The following is a 23038-nucleotide window of genomic DNA, read 5'->3' as shown; positions in this document are numbered from 1 at the left end:
ACGTTATCACGTCAAATCAAAAGAGCGCCTAAATAATGGGAAGTATGTACAAAAGCATTTTAAATCAGGAGTTCTAGATTTAATAATGTATTAAAATTCATAATATTTGCTTGCTGCTGCCTTGTATCGGCATTTAAAAATAAAAATAAATATTTTCTAAGTCACAAAATCCATTAATTGCACTTTTACGCCAATTCACGTACTTTTTAAACACCAGCTCGCTGAAATGAGACAGCATGCTTAGAATGAGAAACGTATAATAAGCGATCTATATCTAAAATTTTTGTTTTTTTAATGCCCTGGATGCCACCCCTTTTAGCCAAATCTCATAGAAAAAGGGGCAAGCTATGATGGCGCCATCTATGCCAACCTTTGACAGTTGCCAACCCCATTCAAGTCTAGTGTTGTGAATAACGCTTATTTTTAGGCTTAAAGACTCGAGCCCTCAAGACTCGTAAAGCCTTGAAGACTCGACTATATTTGAGAATTGTATTTATTTATTTCACACATATGGATGTAAGAAATCGTCTTTGCGGCCTTTGAGGCGTTAAGCCTCGAGTCTTAAGGGTTCGAGTCTTAAGCCTCGAAATGAGCGTTATTCACAACACTGCATTCAACACGTATAGTTTTAAAATGAGAACGAAACTCCGTTTTTATGGGAAGATGAAATTTGGACTCTTAATACGACAACGTCGACAACACGTCGTGTCGTCGTGTCGTGGCGTCGTGTTAAGTTTTTGGAATTTTTCTAAAATGGCCGAGTTATGAAATCGCAGTACTGCCGGCCTAGCCAAGCTGAGAATCGCTATCGCTTCGACAACGAAACACTTTGTCTCTCTATCACTCTTCCATATTAGTGCGACAGTGACAGTTGCGTTTCGATCGGTACGGAGCGTAAACGATTGGCATATTGGCTACGCGGCCTGACTCCCTTGTATAAGATGATGGCGGGTATCTGTCCGTCCTCGCGTATTTATCCTCTAGCCGCCCAGAGACCTATAAAAAGGTCTCCTGTTCCATTCTAATTTGAACTTTGTGTTGACAAAATAAAATTTCATTTTGCTTGGCAAGGTTTGCCGTATGGGCGGCTAGAGGTTATACAAACAGCAACTATTAACTGTCCATAGCTGGACCTTATTACAAAAGGGATAAGGTCCACCCATGTACAGTTAAGAGTGTGGGCGATGGTACGAGAACTGGAACACCACCTCTCCGTTGTAAACAAGGCGTAATACCAACACGAATGACTTGAGTTGGACCTTATGCCTCAAGTCATAAGGTTTCTATTTCTATGACTTGGTTCTCGCGGCAATATTTTTTGTCAGCGATACTTTTGTAGGTTTTACAAATTTATCTAACAATGATAATTTGTCGAGCGGACCGGATGACATACCATACAGTGTCATTCTATGGAACTTGCTGACTATGTAAACAAACGTCACTAGTAAATTCATATTTTTGACAGTTTCAACATGGCGGTTTGTTTACATACTTAGCAAGTTCCATAGAATGACACTTTACAGAAACACAGACAAAACTGACTTCGTGACTAGCTGAATTTCTAACCCACACATATTTAATCTTTATTGCAAAATACATGAAGGAACAAATGGCGAACTTAATGCCTTAAGGCATTCTCTACCACTTCTACAGTCTCTACATTCAGCAGCAGAAGTTGCTAAGCGGGCCAGGTGTTCAAAATGATCTTGATCGACTTTATTGTTGAGAGAATAAGAGCGTGTCAAGGTAATTTTGAACACTTCGCCCGCTTGGCAACTTTTGCTGCTGACTGTACTCACATATTTAGTTGCGAATGTGTGCATGTACGAGCGCACGAGCGAGCGAGAAATCAGCTTCATCTTAGTTCCGTCTCTTTTAATTTTGTGGTTTGAACAAATACACGGTGTAACATGACGAAACCGAATAATTTTAACAGCGTATTCCTGATCATATTTAGAGACAAAAATGTCCTATAAACTTTTTTGAAAATCGCCTAGTTTCAGAGTTAATACCAATAAAAAAAAAACATTTTTTTACTGTTACATAGTGCAAAACGCCTCTTTGATGGCGATCATAGAATTAGATGAACAAGAACAACTGTCAATCTTCAAAAGTGTGACCAAAAATGAAATGCAAGCGTGTGCGTAAATTGTCTATGTGAGATCAAAAATAGTGATGTCAAGTTACAACATATTAATAATCTGTCGATGTTTGATTGCTTTATCGACTACTTGTTCAAATGTGTTATTTTAAACGTTAAAATTCTACGACATTAAGACGTATAAATAACACTTGCACTGCGTGTGCTATCAAAATCCTTGCAGATTTATCTTAATGTAACTCTTACTGTGTTGAAAAGTGAAGTTTAAATTTATTGCTAAACATGAGCACCTTCAAAAAGGTATAACATTTGTTATTATTTCAAGTCGGTTATAAAAGCTAATATCTTAATGATGTCTTGTGAAGAAATAATTACATAGCTATTAATATACCGACAAGTTATCGATACTGTCATATGAACATTTTGTCAAGCCCTAGCGTAAAGTAACAGATTATGTTTATACACAAAATATTTTAAATTATAGACTAATATGATAAAATATTAGCACACAAAGGAAGAAAAACTTATAATGAACTGTATAAACCAACTTACACTTTTTACGCTGTTAATTTGACAAAATATCGTTATGAAAATTTCGCTCGGAATATCATAAATCCTCTGAAATGAGTATTTGCTTGGATTATTTGGCCCTGTGACACTGCAACCCGGCACACTACAAGACACCATCTTCACTGAATTACTTTATTTAATACTTTTCGTCCTAATCCGTGTATATTTTTCAATTTGAAAATTACCGTGATACGCTCTTGGCCGTCAGCGGCCGTCGTCAAACTCAAAAGTGGTTACGTTTTCTCATTGGTAGTCTGACTCTTTCGCACTCATGGGATGTTCATATACGTGATGGCTTCTCTTTCGCACACTTAAGCTGTCTGTCAAGCGCGAGCGCGGATTCTAGGTCTGTGATGGCGATGTTGCTACTATGGGACGCGTAGTCTAAATATCCTTATTGATAGATGTCAAAAAGTGACAAGTAACACTTTCCAAAAACGCAGTTTTACGAAAAAAAAGTAAAAATCCATTTTAAGTGAAATTTTAACCAATAACATTTACTTTTTATGTACAAATACATCCAAAAAAATTGAAAAAAAAAAAAAAATTTTTTTTGGCGAAATTGACCTAAACTCATATTACATTTTTTCCTTCTTTAGACCTCAGAAATTCGTGGTTAAAATCTTTCGCATTCCTCGTGAACACCATGTATAATCTGTGGATTGACCACTCTGTTTATATGTAGAATATGATGGCGGGTATCTGTCCGTCCTCGACGGAGGTACCGTTGTTGTTTCCGGCCGCGTACGAGAATTGGAACACTACCTTTTCCCCGTTATTGCAGTCGACCGTCACGCGACGGAGACCTTTGGTGCCGTAGTACGAATCCGTGCCCTGGAAATGGGGACATTATAAATAAATAAATAAATATCAGGGGACATATTACACAGATCAACCTAGCCCCAAACTAAGCAAAGCTTGTACTATGGGTGCTAGGCGACGATATACATACTTATATAGATAAATACATACTTATATACATAGAAAACATCCATGACTCCGGAACAAATATTAGTGTTCATCACACAAATAAATGCCCTTACCGGGATTCGAACCCAGGACCATCGGCTTAGCAGGCAGGGTCACTACCCACTAGGCCAGACCGGTCGTCAAGTTATGTTAAGTCACAGAATAAATAATAGTACTAAGTACAGAAGACTCACTCTCTAACAAAACGCGCCTGTTACGATCAGCACAGATATGACCGCTAGGTGGCGACAGCGCCACGCGCGGCTTTTGGCTTTCCCCAAAATTGGGGCCGAACGGATGTACTTTTAGCTACCTGTAGCAAAGCGATGAAATCGCGGAGTGAGACACGCCTGGTTAAGTTGCTAGTTTGTTTGAAATCGGCAACTGTTAGATAAGTAGCAAAGATGTCTACAGGCAAAAAGAATAGTGTATAGAGAGTTACTGTCATGGTAAATTATGGAGCCACAGAAAATTTACTGCCATCTTTCGACAGAAGATTAAAACTGTTAGAACGCCATTTAACTTGGATCTTTATTCTTTCACTGATATGTGTCAATTTGTTAAAAATGGACACATATTAGTGAAAGAATAAAACGTGCCTCGGAAATCAAGAAAAAGTCAATAGATGGCGCACACACCTTTGGCCTATGCTCGGCTAGATGGCGTTGATGAGACCGTTTCTTATTTAACAATTTTAACTCATAGGTATCAGTGAAAGAACATGGGTCGAAATGATATAAAATAATAAAATCATTTATCCATAATATCCATATACATTTTTTTGATAGTTTTATACATTTTCATTTCGAGTTTTAATCGTGTGTCGATAGATGGCAGTAAATTTACTGTGACTACAAATTTTACTATGACAGGACGGACCCCTCTATACTATCTATTCTCTTTGCTACTGCTTTGCTAACATTATGGTAATTTTACGGTTTAATTCACGTATTTTTAGTCACTCGCGCGACATGTTTCGGAGAGTCTAGGAGGCGCGCAGTTATCGCGAACGCTAGCATAGAGAAAAAAATACATAGAGTGCTCACTCCATACATCAGTTTTAGTACCAAAAAGACTATTAGCATCTAGCATCGAGTAGCGGAGCTATCAGTACTGCTACTTGACAATAGATGTAGCACCGACCGGAAAGTCTTATCTCATCAGCATAAGACTTTCCGGTCGGTGCTACATCTATTGTCAAGTAGCAGTACTGATAGTTCCGCTACTCGATACTAGATGTAGACACTGAAATTAATAGTCTGAACTGATGTATGGAGTGAGCACTTTTTTTTGTTTTTTTTTTTTTTTCTTTATTGGGGAAAAAAACAGACATAGGCAGATAATATTTCTCTATGACGCTGGTAATGCATTCCAAGTCCAAGGCAAGCCAGTCGCTCAATGTCGCGGCCAGACAGTGCTTGAAAATGAAGACCTAGGACCTTAGACCTTAAATTAGTTAAATTTGAGTGCTGTTACCTTGAGTTTAGCGCTGGCTATGTAGGAAGTGTTGGGCAGTATCTCGACGGGCTCCTTGAACATGGCGCGGAAAGTGTCGTCGGTGCCGTCGCAGCAAAACGTCGTTGTGTTCGAGCCGCATACCTTCTTCGTTGCTAGGTGGATTATCTGAAGGATAACAATAGGTTTGATGACACTTGATGAATTTTATAACTAAATCTATAGCTGGTCAAGCAGATTCTGTCAGTAGAAGGCGGCAAATTTGAAAAATGTAGGCGCGAAGGGGTATCGTTCCATAGACAATTTGAATTTCGCGCCTTTTTTTTTAAATATACTTTATTCATGTAGGCCTAGCAACAAGCACTTATGAACTTTTTTTACTGACAAGATTTGCTTGACCAGCTATAGTTAAATAGATAGAAAATGAGCAATTTATCACAATACATTGAAAATTTTAAAAATATATGGGAATAATAAAAGTAAATACCTTTAAAGTTACATTTTTTTAACTTCCAAATAGGAAAAAATAATGGTACCCTTCGATTACTTACATTTTATTTAAAAAAAAATATTGTATAGCAACATATAGCAGCATTTACTCTAAATGTTATACATTGTATAATGTATATTTGTGAACACGTTTTTGTCATCTGTGTTTGTCATAAATAAATGTATTTTCTTTCTTTCTTTATACCTATAGGTAGTTAGGTGGGTACCTAATATTATATCATGAACATATTGAACAATCAAATATTTAACAAACCTGAAGATGTACTTCATACTCCGTCGGCCCGAAGTACGATCCATACAATCCAAAACCGACTACAAATATTCTTTGGTCCACCGTAAACCTAATCCGATCAGTGGTCCCACTGTAACCCCATCGTGACTCCGTCTGCGGAAACCTGTTCACCGTTAACTCCTTCCCTGTCATACAACATCTCGGTGTGTCTAGAAACCCAACATTAGGTTTAGGGTTTACGGTAAAATAAAGAAACAATTGAACAATTTCTCGGTCGTCAAGTAGACCACTCTGTGCGGGGCCCATTGCAAATTCTTCAACGGACATAAGAGGAAAGCGGATAGCGTTGAAGGCTCGTCCGAGTGATGTGCGTTGGTTGGTAGGAGTTACGGGGAGTTGTCTTCGGATGCACTCGGCTTCTGACCAGCGCAGTACCGCTGAGAATATTTTGGCTTCTCTGATGCGTAGGGTGTCCCTGAAATCACAAAATATGCTTTTTATATACTGTAGGTGAATTAGTTGTTTGACAATTTGTAGTGTTGATATATGGTTGATATAATATGAGGAACCTTTTACAAAACCAGTCTGGATTTGGCATATAACTTCTTTAATCAAATGAATGATGAATAATTGAATAATATTCAACCTAGACCTACTTATAATGATAAGTATTTAACAAAAGATGGAGTTGTTAAAATGTCTTTTTTATCAGACAAAACATAATTGTGATTTTTTTATAAAAGAAAAAACATAAAGAGTGAATAAACTGAATTGCAAGTTATTCTTTTATTTATTTTAACATAAATACAAAAATTAGATAGCATATACATATTATTTTATTTCATGCATAGCTCTGGACAGTTAAAAATAATTTACCTTTCTAAAACTGCATTCAAGGTATCTTGATCAATATCAGTAAAGCCTTCAGCGTTTAAAGCATCAGCTGTATTCTTATCTATCATTTCCAAGCAGAGCGCAGCTAGTTGCGGCTCATCGAACAACCTTGCTTGTGTCAATAGCAGGAAAGCATTGTCCGTACCCAAGTTACTCTTAAGAAAATCCACACAATGCTCCTCTAAAGCGGCCACCGCATACTTCTTAGCAGTGTACAGAGTTGTCATTACACTCTCCGGTCCGATTCGAACTTCATCGGAGTATAGGAACTTAAGTAAATGAAGAAACGCCGCCGGCTCCACATCGGGTAGCTCTACTTCGTCAGATTTGGTCGCTAGGACGCCATTAAACATCACATCGAAGACCGCACTGCCGACGGAAAGGACGAATTTGTGCGCGGGTATCACTTGCTGGTTCGCCTCTCTACCCACAATAAAATGGACGTCGCACAGTACTTCGTTGTTGAAGAGAAAGGACAGGCGTTCCTTAACGGTCGTTTTGGTCGCTTGCCAGTTGTGTAATCGGCCGCCGCTGCTGTTCGTAGGTTGAAGATTCTCGATTGTAGACGACGACGCGATCGGTTCGCAAGATGGCCCGCTTTCGTCGTCAGGCGCGTTGCTCCCTTGCCTCGCCTGCTGGTTAGAAGGCAGCATGTTCTGCGGCGGCACCTCGTCCCCATTACCCCCATCGTCAAGCCTCACGTTAAGCAATCTATTTACTACATCATTCTTAAACACAGGAGCCATTATAAACTTCACCCGTCGCACATATCAGTCGAAAACGCCGGGAGAATTCGCAATTGGAACCTAAATTGACGTACTGACAGACTATTACGTGAATATTGGAATAAATTGGTGTCAATTTGGGATTGTAATGACCAAGAGTTTTGTTTATTTATGTACGAAACGTCTCGACAAATTTTAGTTTTAATGACACAAGTGACAGTGAGCGAAGAGCGAAATGAAAAAAAATGTTGCCAGTACTTTAGTTCCAAAAACTACCATGAACGCATAATATATACTTGGTCAACCAGATCTTGACAGTAGAAAAAGGCGGCAAATTTGAAAAATGTAGGCGCGAAGGGATATGGTCCCATAGAAAATTTGAATTTGGCGCCTTTTTTTACTGACAAGATTTGGTTGACCAGCTAATATTTGCACTCGGAGCAAATCGCGCATAGTGAGGAACAAAAGGGACCGTGCGTAGCAGCAGAAACATGTAAAGTGTCATTCAATAGAACTTGCTAACTATACTTGGTCAACCAGATCTTGACAGTAGAAAAAGGCGGCTTTGAAAAATGTAGGCGCGAAGGGATATCGTCCCATAGAAAATTCGAATTTCGCGCCTTTTTTTACCGACAAGATTTGGTTGACCAGCTATATGTAAACAAACCACCATACTAAAATTGACACTGAATGTCAATATATATTTATAACGCTCGAGCTAGCGGCTGTGCGATAATAGAGACAATGGCCTTTGTTTGAAAGATTAAGGTTCGAAGCGAAAAGTTCACCTCAGACTCTTCTGAGCTCTTATGGCTCTCCATACTATACTAGATTTACCATAGATTTACTAGTAACTTTTGTTTACATAGTTAGCAAGTTCTATTGAATGACACTTTACATTGCTAAAGCAAGTGCTACCTACCATCTACCGTTCTCGTACGTTTTCTTGTGCAGAGTAGGTTTTGCCATCTTGTGGGCTACATCGAAATCAAAGAATACAATAAGTACTTCACATTTACGCTTCGCTTCGCACCAAAATTTTTACGACTCCTATGCTGCCCCCTATAAGTTCACGCACGACAAAGAAAGCCCTCTTTTGCATATATTAAATTGGATATTTTGGAAGCGCCATCTGCAATTCTGAACCAAATCTATAGACGTATGTAGACCCATGGTAGACCCGACTAACACATTAATTAGTGTTAAGCGACTTCATACATTAATACGATCGGTTTTGATACGACCTTGACGATCGCCTTCGTGATTGGCGCGCATCTCACGCACGGATTTCACTTCATTTCTCATGCACCAATCAGCGTGAGCGTTCTTCAAGGTCGTATCAAAATAAGATCAAAACCATACTAAGCTGTTAAATCTGAATCGGGCTCCTATTAACCACGTTCCCCGCAATTTTTTTTAAGTACCTATACGTAATTTGTACGTAGGTAAGTAATGGATTTTATCGATTTCTACCGACTTCGTTAAACTTTAATGACCAAAACAATTACAATTACTTATTTAAAACTCACACACACACTCACGCACACACACGCACGCACACAAACACACGTCGCGAGGGAATATGTTTGTTAAAACCCAATAGAATGTTACTGACTAGAGCTGCGCTGAGCGACTTTAAGTACCTAACCTAACTGATGTGAGTCTATTGGTTCTTAACAAAGCACAAATCACATTGGGTGGAAACGCAGCCTACCTATCTATCGGCTACGGTGACTGCTTACCACCAGGCCGTATCTTGTTTGCCACCGATGTGGTATAATTTTTTTTTAAAGTATGCAGCAACGTTAAATATGTATGGGGGGAGGGGGTGGAGTCAATTAGAAATATGCTGCGTATCATTATGTTCGCTCGGATACTGCCTAGCGTTAACGTTGACCGGGCGCGGAGTTACGAAATGTCGGCTGGCGGGACACATTTGAACCTTTACCCCTAGCCTCGTAAGTCCCGTGTACTTGTACAAGTACGAATTAAATTCGAGTTTTGAACTCATATAGAAATAAAAGAAAGTTCTAAATTCAAAAGCGCCAAAATTGCCCTGGGTCTTACGTGACGTACGCGTTTGCGTTATCTTCATTTTGTATAGGAATTTGAGTTTCCAAAACGTCCCGCTTGGCACGCTGTTCAAAACCCCATACAAAAATAAACATAACGAAAACGCAAACGCTCGTCACGCTATCGAATGAAATTTAGACTAGGGGTTCGGGCCCGCTTCAGATTTATTAATGTGTTACGGGTTTGAACTGGTTTTGATAACGTAATGGACCCTATAATGGACGTGGAACCGGTAATGGGACATAAAACCACAAATCCTCTAAAATAAGTATGTAAAAGTAGTTTATAAACACTGGCAATATTTTACCATAAATAAGAGTCATAGAGCTGTTTAAGTTTTACTTTTTATTAATTTCGGTTAATTTTTAAGAAATTGGCGCCAACCCAAAAGTTGTCGTGTCACTGGAAAAAATAACCAGTAAGAATTCTTAACAACTTCGCTAAGAGAGGTGAGTTCATATATTAAATTGTAATTAATTATTACTTGGTGTAAACTAGAATGTGTTTTGTTAATTGCATTTGCCATGAGATAAGGTATACAACACATTATGTTGTGACTCTAGAGATGTATAAAAAATAGAGGTATTTTGCCCAATCCCATTATAGGAGCTGTAAAACTGCATACCTCCTATGATGGGATAATTATTTACATAATGATGCTTGCCATGGCGTAATTTCATGTTTAAACAATACAGAAGTATAATGTAGTTACTCGTACGAACTATGTCAGGAGGTCTTCTCGGACTTCGGATAAATTAATATCGTTTTTACAAAATTTTATTTAACTTGCCCTGTTAGTTTGTATACAGGGTGGATTTTCTTTTTGGGTCAGTGAGGGCAGCTACCAGATGCTGCGACGAGAAAACGGTCTTAGAAAACCTTCCCTCGATTTCAAATTAATGAAGATTGGCTTTTACAGATTTTGGAAAAAACATACAGGGTGCGAGAAAAAGGTAATTTTTGACAATCTTTTTTTTGATGCCAATCGATCCCATTCCTATTGAGGATCAAAAGCTTGTATGGAACTAAATAGTACATTATTGCAGAGGCCGGGAAAGGGCAATTCGTGGATGAGTTTCGATTTTGTCGGACGACGCGAAGCGGAGTCCGACAAAGAAGACGAATCCACGAATTGCTATTCCTGCCGAGGCATATATAGTGCTTTTCTCCAAACATGCGAGGAAATAAGGTAAAATAATAATTATTTAAGCATGAAGCATCACTCAAATCGAACCTTCACATCAAAAATGTCAAAAACAATTTCCCTCTAAAATTATTTTTTAAAAGTTTAGGGCACAAACTTATTCTGCCATTCAGTACCATTCAATATTCGTTCATTCAATATAATTGTGTGTAATAGTTAGTCAAACCAATTTGTCAGTCAGTAAGAACCAGGAAAACTATACCCATCCTTTTCTTTTGGGTGCTAGTACTAGTGTAAGACAAATATAGTATGATTCTCTCTGTCTATGTTTGAAATGAGAAAGTCCTTTGACAAACTATATAAACTTTATGTACACGGATGAGATCCTTAAAAAAATATAAAAATAATCTTTGATTTTATTAAGCAGTATTCTCACGATCATACACGAGCACAACGGTCTTGTAAGAACGAGACAAGTAAGGTCGTTTATCTTACTATCTCACTCTATCCTATAGCTTGAAATGATAGCTGATCGGGTCGTGTAGATGCGGCTCGCGGCTATAATAACCACTCACATGATTCCAGCAACTAGAGTTTCAAGATTGCGCACCTCTAAAATGATCGTCGCAACTCGAGTTGCAAAAGGAGTGTATGCGGTTTTTTATTTATTATCTGTGAAGGGCTGCACAGATACGGTATAAACAATTTTTAAAACACAGACTACCAACGTGACAATATTTAAAAAATGTTTCAACCATATAGACACAACCACAGTATTTCTTATCTATTTTACTTTGCAAGTTGTTCAGGAAGTGCGATGTGTAAAAAGTTGCTGCGTGTTTTAAAATGCCTCAAGTATTCAAATTTAGATATTTCTATTAATAATGTATATTAAACTACTCCGCGTTTATTGGTCTATTAGTTTAAAACTATATTTTAGACCTACTTAATATTGATGACCAAATAATATCACTTCAAAACAATAGTTCTGTAGATTCTTGACGTGTTTCTTATTTGAATGCCCTACATTTCTAAGATTACTAAATATATCTTGAGCAACCAATAGACATTAACTAGTTCGATTATTAAGTTACATTAATAAACCATAGAATGTATTAAATCACTGTGTATTACACAGGATTAGCGATCAAAACATGTGACGGTAAATTGTAAGTACAAACCCGGCAACTGTGGTTGCTTAAAGCATTTCTGCATATCGTAAGGCATGTGGTGTACTAGACGCGTTGCATACGCGTTTTGGGATTTTTTTTACTACTTACTTATAATTTGTATTTACTAATATTTCTTTGCTATTTACATTGAATAAACTAAATAATTATACGATTAAATAAATAATTAATTAGGTATTACAATTTTAAAGTTCCTATTTCTGTTGAACATCTGCACCGCGCGCTGTTGTGTCTCCACCCTAAATGGGTAGCCATCTTTATTTTTGAGATGGAAGAAGTCAGTTTACCGGCTTATTTACGTTTGTAATCAGTATAATTTTATGTGTTAATAGTTATTATTGGTTTATTGTGCTTAATATGTTGTGAAGTGTGTGTTATGGTGGATGTATTAAACGTATTAGTGTAGTTATAAGTTAGTTCGGTTGTTGGTGATCGGCAATTATAAAAACACCAAAATTTAGTAGGTACGTAGATACTCTTTTGTTATTTTAAGTTATATAGCTACTATCATCGTTATAATTGCATAAGTTATGCATTTTATTTCAAGATTATTAGTGTCTTAAACTGTTTTTTACTATATTTTAGTACTTCAGTGTCTAATTTAGCCACAAAAAAATCATGAACATAATATATAGTTTCACAGCAGATTGAGCAATTCGAAAGTTTCTTATCGGAATTTGAATTAGTTTTACTCGGCAATTTCATAGGTGAGCTATCAAGATGTTTAGTACCAATTAAAAGCTTATTAAGTCTTCTTTAAATTGAATACAAAAAAAGATACGTTATCGATTTAGATTTTTAATTAAAAATAGTTTTCTACTATAACGCGGACATTATTTCATTGGGTCAACTTTGTGAATTTTTAATAATTATTTTTATTATAACAGCACAATGCTATAGTAGTAAAATAAATTCTTTGTTTCTTTATCATTAAAAAACCAAAAGAATCGTTGCAAATGCTTTAGCAGAAGTAAAGTTATCGATTTTTGAAAATATCATGACACTGTGCCGTCGTATCTGCGAAATGGCAGAGCAGTTCAGGGCACCTTTTGTTAAAATCGGAATCATGTAAGTGGATAATTGGCTGTTTGCGTTTTTTATTTTTAAAAAGTAAAAAACACTACAGTAATAAGTTATTACTGTAGTGTTTTTTTCATTCCCGTCCGCTAGAACAGGACAGCGATAGTTTGATTTTTTTAAATTAGAGTTTGACAATAACGTAGAACTTCCCGTACTATTTTTGTTACAATAAGGTGAACATTTCCGAGCATATTGGAGAAAAAAAAATTCCGGCTAGAAAAGCCACAAATCAATAGGTCAACTTACGATAATGTACTAAAAAGCCACAAATTAATAAAAACTTTTTCCATAGGTACATTTACTATGGAGAAAATGTGAAATTTAATTTTGACCCCAAAAAAACTATTGATACTGGATAGGAATGGAATCGATTGGCATACAAAAATAGCATGTGAAAAATATAAGTTTTCATTTTCATACAAATTGTATGGGAAAAGTTTTCCTCGATTTGTGGCTTTTCTAGCCGGAATTTTTTTTTTAGTTCCATACAAGCTTTTGATCCTCAATAGGAATGGGATCGATTGGCATCAAAAAAAAAGTTTGTCAAATATTACCTTTTCCTCGCACCCTGTATGTTTTTTCCAAAATCTGTAAAAGCCAATCTTCATTAATTTGAAATCGAGGGAAGGTCTTCTAAGACCGTTTTCTCGTAGCAGCACGGAATCTGGTAGCTGCCCTCACTGACCCAAAAAGAAAATCCACCCTGTATTAGTTAGTGTGGTTCAAATCTTGGAAATGGCATTTGAGTTGAAATTTTGGATACGTATGCAAATCGGATGACAATGCAATCGGGTGACAAAAATGACTAATAACTAGTTTTTTGCCAAAAACTTATTCCCTATTCCAATATCTTATACTGATAGGGTATGCCCATTATAGGGGGCCCATTACTGGATCCACGTCCATTACCGAGGTTCCATTACTGGAGCTTTGGTGTCCATGACTGGAGAAAAAAAACATACTTTTAATTTATTAATTATGTGGAAACTAACTGCAGTATCTTTGATACAACACGCCTGATACATGAAAGAAGGATAGGATATTCATCTTTTAACAAGCTAAGCGGTAGAACTTTTACATGTATCAGGGAAATATCACAAATACTCCAAATTTCCTCTTAAATGTCCCATGACTGGTGCCGTTACTATACGTCAATGAAGATCGCTCGCGCTGATTGGTGCAAGTGAAATGAAGTGATAGTTGTGCGTGATATGCTCGCCAATCACCTAACGATCATCAAGTTCCTATCAAAACCAGAATAAATTGATCTAATAGAATTATTTTTTGCCTTGTAAGTTTTATAATGTTATTCAGTCTGCCATCTAACAGATTAATTTCCCCATCAAGCCTCTACCTCTATAATATTAAGTGTTTATTCACCACTTGCGTTGTGATGTATGGGGCAGCGGCAAATATTAAAAAAATGTAGGTGCGAAGGGTTATCGTCCCATAGAAAATTTTAATTTCTCGCCTTTTTCTACTGACAAACTTGTTTGACCGGTTATAAAGTCTGTTCAACTTTGTTCGTAAAGAGAAGAGTCGTGGAATGTATTGGGCCCCATACATTCCACGACTCTTCTCTTTCCGCACTCTAGTTATCTTTTGTTGGTTTCTCCACTGTATTAGTAGCTCCCAGTAAATTTTTCGTACGTCATGAAGGGCACGCACGCGCGGAACGGTCGATTAAGCTACAGGTGCCTAGCACCGGGCCCCAGTCGCACCGCGGCCGCCGACTAAACGCGATCCGCACGCCCTGCCACATTATCAATAGCAAAGCGACGCTCGTGACTTGTTGCGCTGACATTATCAACAGGCGCTCGTAAATTTAACGGTTGTGTTTCATGTTGTCTATTTCTAGTGTGTATAAGTTGTGATTCTTGACATGTTGTTTCTTAGTGTTGTGTGATGTGAATGGATTGTAATTGTCAAATGTGGAATATGAATTCTGTTGTTAAGTAAAAGTAAGTATAAGAACAATAATATATAATAATATTATTATTAATAGTTTATTATTTTAAAGAACCTACCCGCAACTTGTTTATAAATTGTTACTTTTTGACATTTTCAATTGACTTCGCGTTTCCATTTTTTTAGGGTTCCGTAGCCAAATGGCAAAAACGGAACCCTTATGGATTCTTCATGTCTGTCTGTCTGTCTGTCTGTCTGTCTGTCCGTCTGTCCGTCTGTCTGTCCGTCCGTATGTCACAGCCACTTTTTTCCGAAACTATAAGAAAGAACTATACTGTTGAAACTTGTTTTATTTATTGCCGTCGGATTCGTTTTCTTATTCTTTTACCTCTACAGTATATAATTATGTTTCTTAGATTACACCTGCGATTTACTTCAATTAGGTACGACTAGGTCCATGGGTACGAGGAAAATAATCAGATTTTATTGTGATTTTAAGGTTATATTTGACCTGTCTGCCAAGGATCTTGAGCAAATTTTAAGATATTTTTTTGAGAATTATGTACCTACACCAAACGAACACCAAAAATTGCCAATCGGGGGAAATAATACATGTGTAAGCCAATTTTAGCATGGGTGTAGTGGTAGTGTAATGGTGTATTAAGAGGCAACAGGAGTGGTCATTTCTCCATACAAACGTACTCGACTGTTTCCTCCGTGGGTTTTGAAGCTAGGGCAATGATTTTTTCGACACAGATTATTATTGTCAATATCTGTGTCGGACCGTTTTGCTTTTTTTGATATTTTTGTTTTTTAAGGCGGTAGAGCCCTTCAAAAATGGCCAAAATGGCCTAATTGACTATGGCGCAATGAGAAGCGTGGTAATCAAAACTGATATTAATTAGCCAAAAAAGTAAAACGGTCCGACACAGATAATTTCATAATCATTTAGATTTCCAAATTTGGTTACGATTGGTTAAGTTTTGGAGGAGGAAACAGTCGAGTACGAAACCTCGATTTTTGAGATTTTTACGCAGGATTTTTCGCCTTGTCCTTATCGCACTAGTTTTAGGAGCCGCTTCCGTTAGCGAGACGGGTATATTTACCTAAAATATTTAAATCTCAGCTCCTGTTTCGTCTTAAACAAGATACTAAAAGCACCGGGGGGTGGGGGTGAAGCTAACAGGTAGGGGGGGGGGGGGGGGGGGGTTAAGGTCCCTTTTTATAGTTTTTCGTAAATAACTCTTAAACGGTGGCCAGCAGCAAGAAATGTTCTTTTGTTCTGTTGTTCGGATCGGATCGGACGTATGTTGTTTGAATCGGACTACTGTAGATAGGTAAAAATCTGCATCACCTATTTAAGGGCATTTATATTTAAAGCTGTACCAAATGTCGATATTAAACTTTCGTGAGACATATAGAGGTTTCACTCACTTGAATTTTTAGTTGCTATTGGCGACATGTTTCGGGCCCTTCGGGGGTCCTTCTTCAGGCTTCTTCAGGGCAAACATGTCACCAATAGCGACTAAAAATTCAAGTGAGTCCAGAGAGAGAAACCGTTGTCGTCTAAACAGTCTGTACCAAATGTGTTAGAATTGGGAGTTTTTATATTACCTATTTCTACTCAGAATCACGAGATTTTTTTTTACCACTTTGAAAAAAAGTGTACTCAAAATTTTATAATGCAAGTTAGTGGAGTAAGTACAACTTTAAATAGAAATACCCTTAGACGTCAATAGAAGATCGTCATGACGTCTTCTACAAATTAAAGTCTTAAATATTATGATATTATGATAAAACTACTAACGTACAACTTTCTCTGTCTATGTTTGAAATGAGAGAGTCCTTTGACAAACTACTTATATATAACCTTTTTGTAGTTTCGCATTTTAAATAAATTAACAGGTAAATGTACATTCATCAATAAATAAACTATAGTCCGTCAACCAAATCTTGTCAGTAGCAATGTAAAGCAGACTAAAGTAGGGCAACACTCAAAGAGCAGTATTGCGCTAAGAAAAGCAGCAATGTACATCGAACCAACAGATTTTTTTTTCCGCTGAGCGCGCCCTGCGTACGTCAATTCAAATTGTCACTCGCGGTTTATTGAAAAAAATTGAAACATGGACGGACAATTTAAAAGCGATGTTAAAACAATGTTAATCAAAATGATGAACAAATTTGAAGATATCAAAAACAACTGCTTATATTCTCTTTCCCTATCTATGTCTTCTAAGTTTACTAAAATAAAATCATATCAAAATGCAGATAATTAGATAGTGCATATATTTGTTATTTACAATATAATATGCCACTTGTTAATGTAAATTAGTGTACTGTTCTGGATGAATATGACATACCTGTGTAATTTTTTTGATTGGTATATATTGTACAATATACATATTAAAAATAAAACAACTGATATTTGGGTGTTTATTTAATTTAAAGGTAAATAAGATAAGGGTCACTTTTCGACTTGGTTGCGTTGTATACGTACATAAACCGCCATAGGTAAGTATTGTCTGAAAAGATACTACGTACTACGAACGCCTTATATTGGGCAAGATTTAATCCTGCAACAAACATGTATGGATTAGGTAGATATTGCGAAAGAACGGCGATATAATCAAGGCTCTTAATAGTGTTTAAAAGGTTTACCTTTGTAAATAGTCACAACCGATTGCTGAAAATATTAGACATGTGGGCCTATAGACGGTTTCCAGGACACAATTTATGGTCTTGTTGGATAGATTTAGGCATACGTTTTAATTTTATTTATGCCTTTTAGCCCTAAAACAAAAAAACTGAACATAATCTTAAAAGTTCGAAAGAGTTCTTCCAATACTTGTCATAACCTCAATTTTTAGTAATGTTTACCATCAACGAGCATGATTGTACATTGTAGGCCCCTTAGCTTTGCTTATTCTTATTTAATGTATTGGTATTTAATGGTGACAGCAGAAATATCTCTTGAAACAGAAACGATTCAGAATGAAAACCAAATGAAAACAAATAAGGTGACGGCTGTCATTCACGATCCACATTCCACAGATAAAACACAGATGACACGCGTTTTGGAATTATTTGAACACAGTGTTGCTAACCCGCGATTTTTCAAATTTGCCGCCTTTTACTACTGACAAGATTTGGTTGACGGACTTTAACTTAACTAAATAAAACTAAATTAAAACTAAAAACTAATACTATATAAAATTAAAATAAATCTAAAAAGTTGGACCCCTTTGGCATGGTGCCGAAGACGCTGGCAGCATTTCCCCGCTGTATAGCGAGGCTAATACGCTGCGCGAGAAAGCTGCCAGCTCTTCGGTCACCAGTGAGGTCGATCAATCTTTTTGCCAGCTCTTTAAAAAGTTGTAGGGCACTAGGACCCCACGGGCCAAGGGTCTCAACCCCAAATGGCATAAAAATATACTCGGGGCCGAGACCCCTATACTTTCTCTTAGTTCCAAGCATAAATTTAATTACACACAAAAAAGCAATCACTGCCATCTTTGAAAAGTCGGATCTCAAAGAAACCCGCCGCTGGTCTGAGCAATTTGTCCGAAAAACATTAAACTTTCTCAAAGGGCTTAAAGTTAGCTCGTAACGTCGCCGACGGCGCATTTAATACAAGTGGTTGTAAGAGAAAATTTGACGACCCCTGATCCATACAGACGTAGTCCCCATTTTCCACTCTCGATATTGACTTTATGGAAAACTAGCGACCCGCCTCTCCAGCCTCGCACGGATAAAAAATTATACATACTTAAACCTTCCTCTTGAATCACTAAATCTATTAAAAATACTGCATCAAAATCTGTTGCATAGTTTTAAAGATCTAAGCATGCATAGGGACAGACAGCGGGAAGCGATTTTGTTTTATATACTATGTAGTGATTATATTTTACACAATTTGATGAATATTCCCTTTTTGGCGCTGACCAAAATAGTGTACGCAATCTTTAACCCTCTTTTTGTATTTTTTTCTTAACCAGAATCACTGATACCTACTATTGAGCGCCGAGGAGATTTGAACTCACGAGTTTCCGTGATTTTTACCAAATTAAGGGTCATAGCAAAGAGAGCATAATTTTAGAAAGCTTCTATTACTGAACACATGGTGCTACTTTACCGCACTAGTAACATTCCTGTTGTAACTTAGGCGCTAAAATAAAACTTTTACCCCATTTGTCCCCAGATCCATGATGCTGAGCCCCAAGATCCAGCGCTCCATCCGCGTGAACGATGGCCAGCTCATCGCCCTCTCTGAGCGGGCCCAGTACGACCACATACAGGTATAGTTGACTAGCTGTGTCCAGATCCAAGATGCTGAGCCCCAAGATCCAGCGCTGGCCAGCAACGATGGCCAGCTCATCGCCCTCTCTGAGCGGGCCCAGTACGACCACATACAGGTATAGTTGACTAGCTGTGTCCAGATCCAAGATGCTGAGCCCCAAGATCCAGCGCTGGCCAGCAACGATGGCCAGCTCATCGCTCTCTCTGAGCGGGCCCAGTACGACCACATACAGGTATAGTTGACTAGCTGTGTCCACATCCAGGATGCTGAGCCCCAAGATCCAGCGCTGGCCAGCAACGATGGCCAGCTCATCGCTCTCTCTGAGTGGACCCAGTACGACCACATACACTATACAGGTATAGTTGAATAGCTGTGTCCACATCCAGGATGCTGAGCCCCAAGATCCAGCGCTGGCCAGCAACGATGGCCAGCTCATCGCTCTCTCTGAGTGGGCCCAGTACGACCACATACAGTTATACAGGTATAGTTGACTAGCTGTGTCCAGATAGAGGATGCTGGGCCCCAAGAACCAGCGCTCCAGACACGTAAACGATGGCCAGCTCATCGCTCTCTCTGTGGTATGAACTGTGACCGGCAATATTTTCGGACTTAGGTGTATGACCTAAAACCTTCAACGAAATAAACGTATTACCTACTCCCGTATCAAAGGCCGGCAACACATTTGCATCTATTGCATTAAACCCTCAGGCCGCGTAGCCAACGTGCCAATCGCTTACGCTCCGTAGCGATCGAAACGCAACTGTCACTGTCGCACTAATATGGAAGAGTGATAGAGAGACACAAAGCGTTTCGTTGTCGAAGCGATAGCGATTGTCAGCTTGGCTAGGCCGGCTGGTGTTGCAGGTGTCCACAGGTGACAGCAAATGCTTACTATTATCCTCCAATATCATTAAAAAACAGAGTTAGAACAAGCTAAGTTGGGAGCGATCTTGATAGTGCAGACTATGCAAGTGTTATACTTGGTCAACCAGATCTTGACAGTAGAAAAAGGCGACAAATTTGAAAAATGTAGGCGTGAAGGGATATCGTCCCATAGAAAATTTTAATTTCGCGCCTTTGTTGAAGATTTGGTTGACCAGCTATATTTAATGTCTTATTTTCATAAAAGTTTGACGTTTAAAATAGTTTAAAATAAACACTCGCACAGTCAGGGCTATCAAAATCCTTGCCATCTTAGCATGGTCTAACTCTATAGTTCGTTTTTTTTTAGCATTAGAAAGAACTTGCAAGAAGGTAAGCGATCTTGACATGTCTTTTAATTGAAAAACGCTTTTTAAAAATCAAAAACTATTACTTATGAAAGCAGAAGAATATAAATGATCGTATTAGATTCATAATTGTTACCATATTTGCCGTAACTTATTTTTAAAATGTGTTTTTCAATTAAAAGACACATCAAGATTGTTTACCTTTTTTCTAATGTTAAAAAAACGAACTATAACTTTCTGTTGTTTCAGGCTGGGTACCTCCACAAACGGAGCTCCGACAACACAAAATGGCAGCTCCGATGGTTCGTACTCTACCAGGTACGTTTTCGTCAAGTTACTGCAGTATTACTGCTGCAATAATTACGACATTAGTGCCTGTCCACTGAGGTGGTGTGGAGCGTACATACAACAGTGCACAATGTACAGAGAACATACAATTACTAACGGGCAATTTAAAAATCAATAGGTACCTAACTATATTACTTACGAAAGCAAAAGAATGTAAATAATCGTATATGATTCATAATTGTTACATACATATTTGCCGTGACCATGCCGTGACTTATTTTTCAAAAGTGTTTTTCAATAAAAAGACACGTAAAGATTGTTTACCTTTTTTGTAAGTAATGATAAAAAAAGCGGCCAAGTGCGAGTCGGACTCGCCCATGACCCTCGGTATTTAGGCGATTTATGACGTATTAAAAAAAAACTACTTACTAGATCTCGTTCAAACCAATTTTCGGTGGAAGTTTACATGGTAATGTACATCATATATTTTTTTTAGTTTTATCATTCTCTTATTTTAGAAGTTACAGGGGGGGGGACACACATTTTACCACTTTGGAAGTGTCTCTCGCGCAAACTATTCAGTTTAGAAAAAAATGATATTAGAAACCTCAATATCATTTTTGAAGACCTATCCATAGATACCCCACACGTATGGGTTTGATGAAAAAAAAATTTTTGAGTTTCAGTTCGAAGTATGGGGAACCCCAAAAATTTATTGTTTTTTTTCTATTTTTGTGTGAAAATCTTAATGCGGTTCACAGAATACATCTACTTACCAAGTTTCAACAGTATAGTTCTTATAGTTTCGGAGAAAAGTGGCTGTGACATACGGACGGACAGACAGACAGACATGACGAATCTATAAGGGTTCCGTTTTTTGCCATTTGGCTACGGAACCCTAAAAATCAATAGGTAACTATATTACTTACGAAAGCAAAATAATGTAGGTAAATAATCGTATATGATTCATAATTGTTACATACATATTTGCCGTGACCATGCCGTGACTTATTTTTCAAAAGTGTTTTTCAATAAAAAGACACGTAAAGATTGTTTACCTTTTTTGTAAGTAATGGTAAAAAAACGAACTAGGTATATATAACAGGGCAAGTTAAATTTCCCCCCACCCCCCACGTCTTATCCGGTTTACTCAGTCGTCCCTCCTATTAGGTATTTCATACATACAAAATGTTGTGCCTCATCAGCTGACAGTGTCAAGTGGATTCTATGTTTACATTCTTTTAAGATCCATATGGAATATGCTTTTAGTTGTGCATTTAGCGCTCACCAATATGTGAATATCAAAACCATAACAGATTTATAAATCGGAGTATGCCTCCTTAGCTCCGCCTAATCCCTAATCTATCCGTTTACGATCTGTTTGCGTGACATTTGTTACAAATACCTATTTTGTGTGTTGTAGGCATATTTAATGGTGTTTAGAAAGTTCACTGTCAGGTCAGGTTCAAGGTCATAGAGCACACTTGGTCATCAATACTTAACTGATGACCGAAGAGCTGGTGCTTCCTCGCACAACGTATCAGCATTGCGATACAGCGAGGAAATGTCGCCAGCATCCTTGGTACAATGCCTCAAGGGCCTATTTTAGATTTAAGCTAATTATTAATTTAGTTTAGTATTTGTATTGTAGTACCTCTGTATATTTAATTAAACAAAATAAAACTCGTAAAATTTACCTAACACGGAAAAGTTTCCTTTGGAATATTACGCGAGACTCTGCATAGGGGGCGCCACTTCCACAATCCGTCATAATCTAAAGGTCTACCACAAACCACAAACGAGAGAGTCGAAATTTTGTTATCTAACCTTTCTATCACTCTTGCATGTTCGAGCGATAAAGAGGCTGATAGCTGGCTGAGTGTCAATTTCGCGTTTCCCGGTAGACGCTTTGTAAACAAACCGCCTTGATGTGTCAATATCATATCCTCCTAAGGCCCAAGGTCCTACCTATGGTACCTATTCATTTAGATGTAATTTAAACCATGTTCAATTGGAACAGAGTCGCTTTTGCTTTGATTCGTTCAATTTTCAAACAACGAAAAATCAACTCTATTTCCTACAGTTTAGGTTCAAATTTCAGTGACAGATTTTGGACGTTTCGTTTGTATGGCTGGGCCTAGGAGGATATTTTATTGTCTGTGAAAACTTGTCAAAAACAGTTTAAGGCACAGTATGTATAAATTATTATATGGTTTACGAAAGGCGCAAGTGCTGCACTCTGGCGGCAAAACATTGCAGTAATACTCCCACGTAGGGATACCAGATGACAGGAATTTTCCTGACATGTCAGGAATTTTGGCCTTTTGTCAGGAATGGGGACGGAACACGAAAATGTCAGGAATTTTTTGAATT

General features: G+C 37.7%; 2 protein-coding genes across 2 annotated transcripts in view; one reads left to right on the top strand and one right to left on the bottom strand.

The window, feature by feature from the left end:
* Nucleotides 1-3328: 3328 nt before the first annotated feature.
* LOC134656659 (BTB/POZ domain-containing protein 2-like) lies at nucleotides 3329-7668 on the bottom strand. The gene is made up of 4 exons (XM_063512221.1): nucleotides 6714-7668; nucleotides 5859-6312; nucleotides 5117-5263; nucleotides 3329-3505 (listed from the first exon to the last, which is right to left on the bottom strand). Exons 1-4 carry the CDS (start codon nucleotides 7475-7477, stop codon nucleotides 3347-3349), a joined length of 1524 nt encoding a protein of 507 aa, XP_063368291.1. The 5' UTR covers nucleotides 7478-7668; the 3' UTR covers nucleotides 3329-3346.
* Nucleotides 7669-14550: 6882 nt separating this feature from the next.
* Nucleotides 14551-23038, top strand: part of LOC134656628 (ras-specific guanine nucleotide-releasing factor 2-like) — a 76363-nt gene continuing 67875 nt past the window's right edge. The window contains exons 1-3 of the mRNA XM_063512184.1: nucleotides 14551-14904; nucleotides 19050-19146; nucleotides 20627-20695. Of these exons, the coding sequence (XP_063368254.1) occupies nucleotides 19054-19146; nucleotides 20627-20695 (162 nt within the window). The 5' untranslated portion in view covers nucleotides 14551-14904; nucleotides 19050-19053. The remainder of the gene's footprint in view (nucleotides 14905-19049; nucleotides 19147-20626; nucleotides 20696-23038) is intronic.

This window comes from Cydia amplana, chromosome 18 (assembly GCF_948474715.1).
Source record: "Cydia amplana chromosome 18, ilCydAmpl1.1, whole genome shotgun sequence".
NCBI lineage: Eukaryota > Metazoa > Arthropoda > Insecta > Lepidoptera > Tortricidae > Cydia > Cydia amplana.
Note: the sequence above shows the minus strand (reverse complement) of the source record. Positions and strands in the feature narration are given on the sequence as shown.

What these genes read in the sequence shown, in the direction of transcription:
- LOC134656659 (XM_063512221.1), bottom strand. Translation starts at nt 7,477, where the DNA reads ATGGCTCCTGTGTTTAAGAATGATGTAGTAAATAGATTGCTTAACGTG. An exon ending in AGTATGAAGTACATCTTCAG is followed by an intron (nt 5,264 to 5,858) that starts GTTTGTTAAATA and finishes GTTATCCTTCAG; the next exon opens with ATAATCCACCTAGCAACGAA. An exon ending in TAGCCAGCGCTAAACTCAAG is followed by an intron (nt 3,506 to 5,116) that starts GTAACAGCACTC and finishes CCCCATTTCCAG; the next exon opens with GGCACGGATTCGTACTACGG.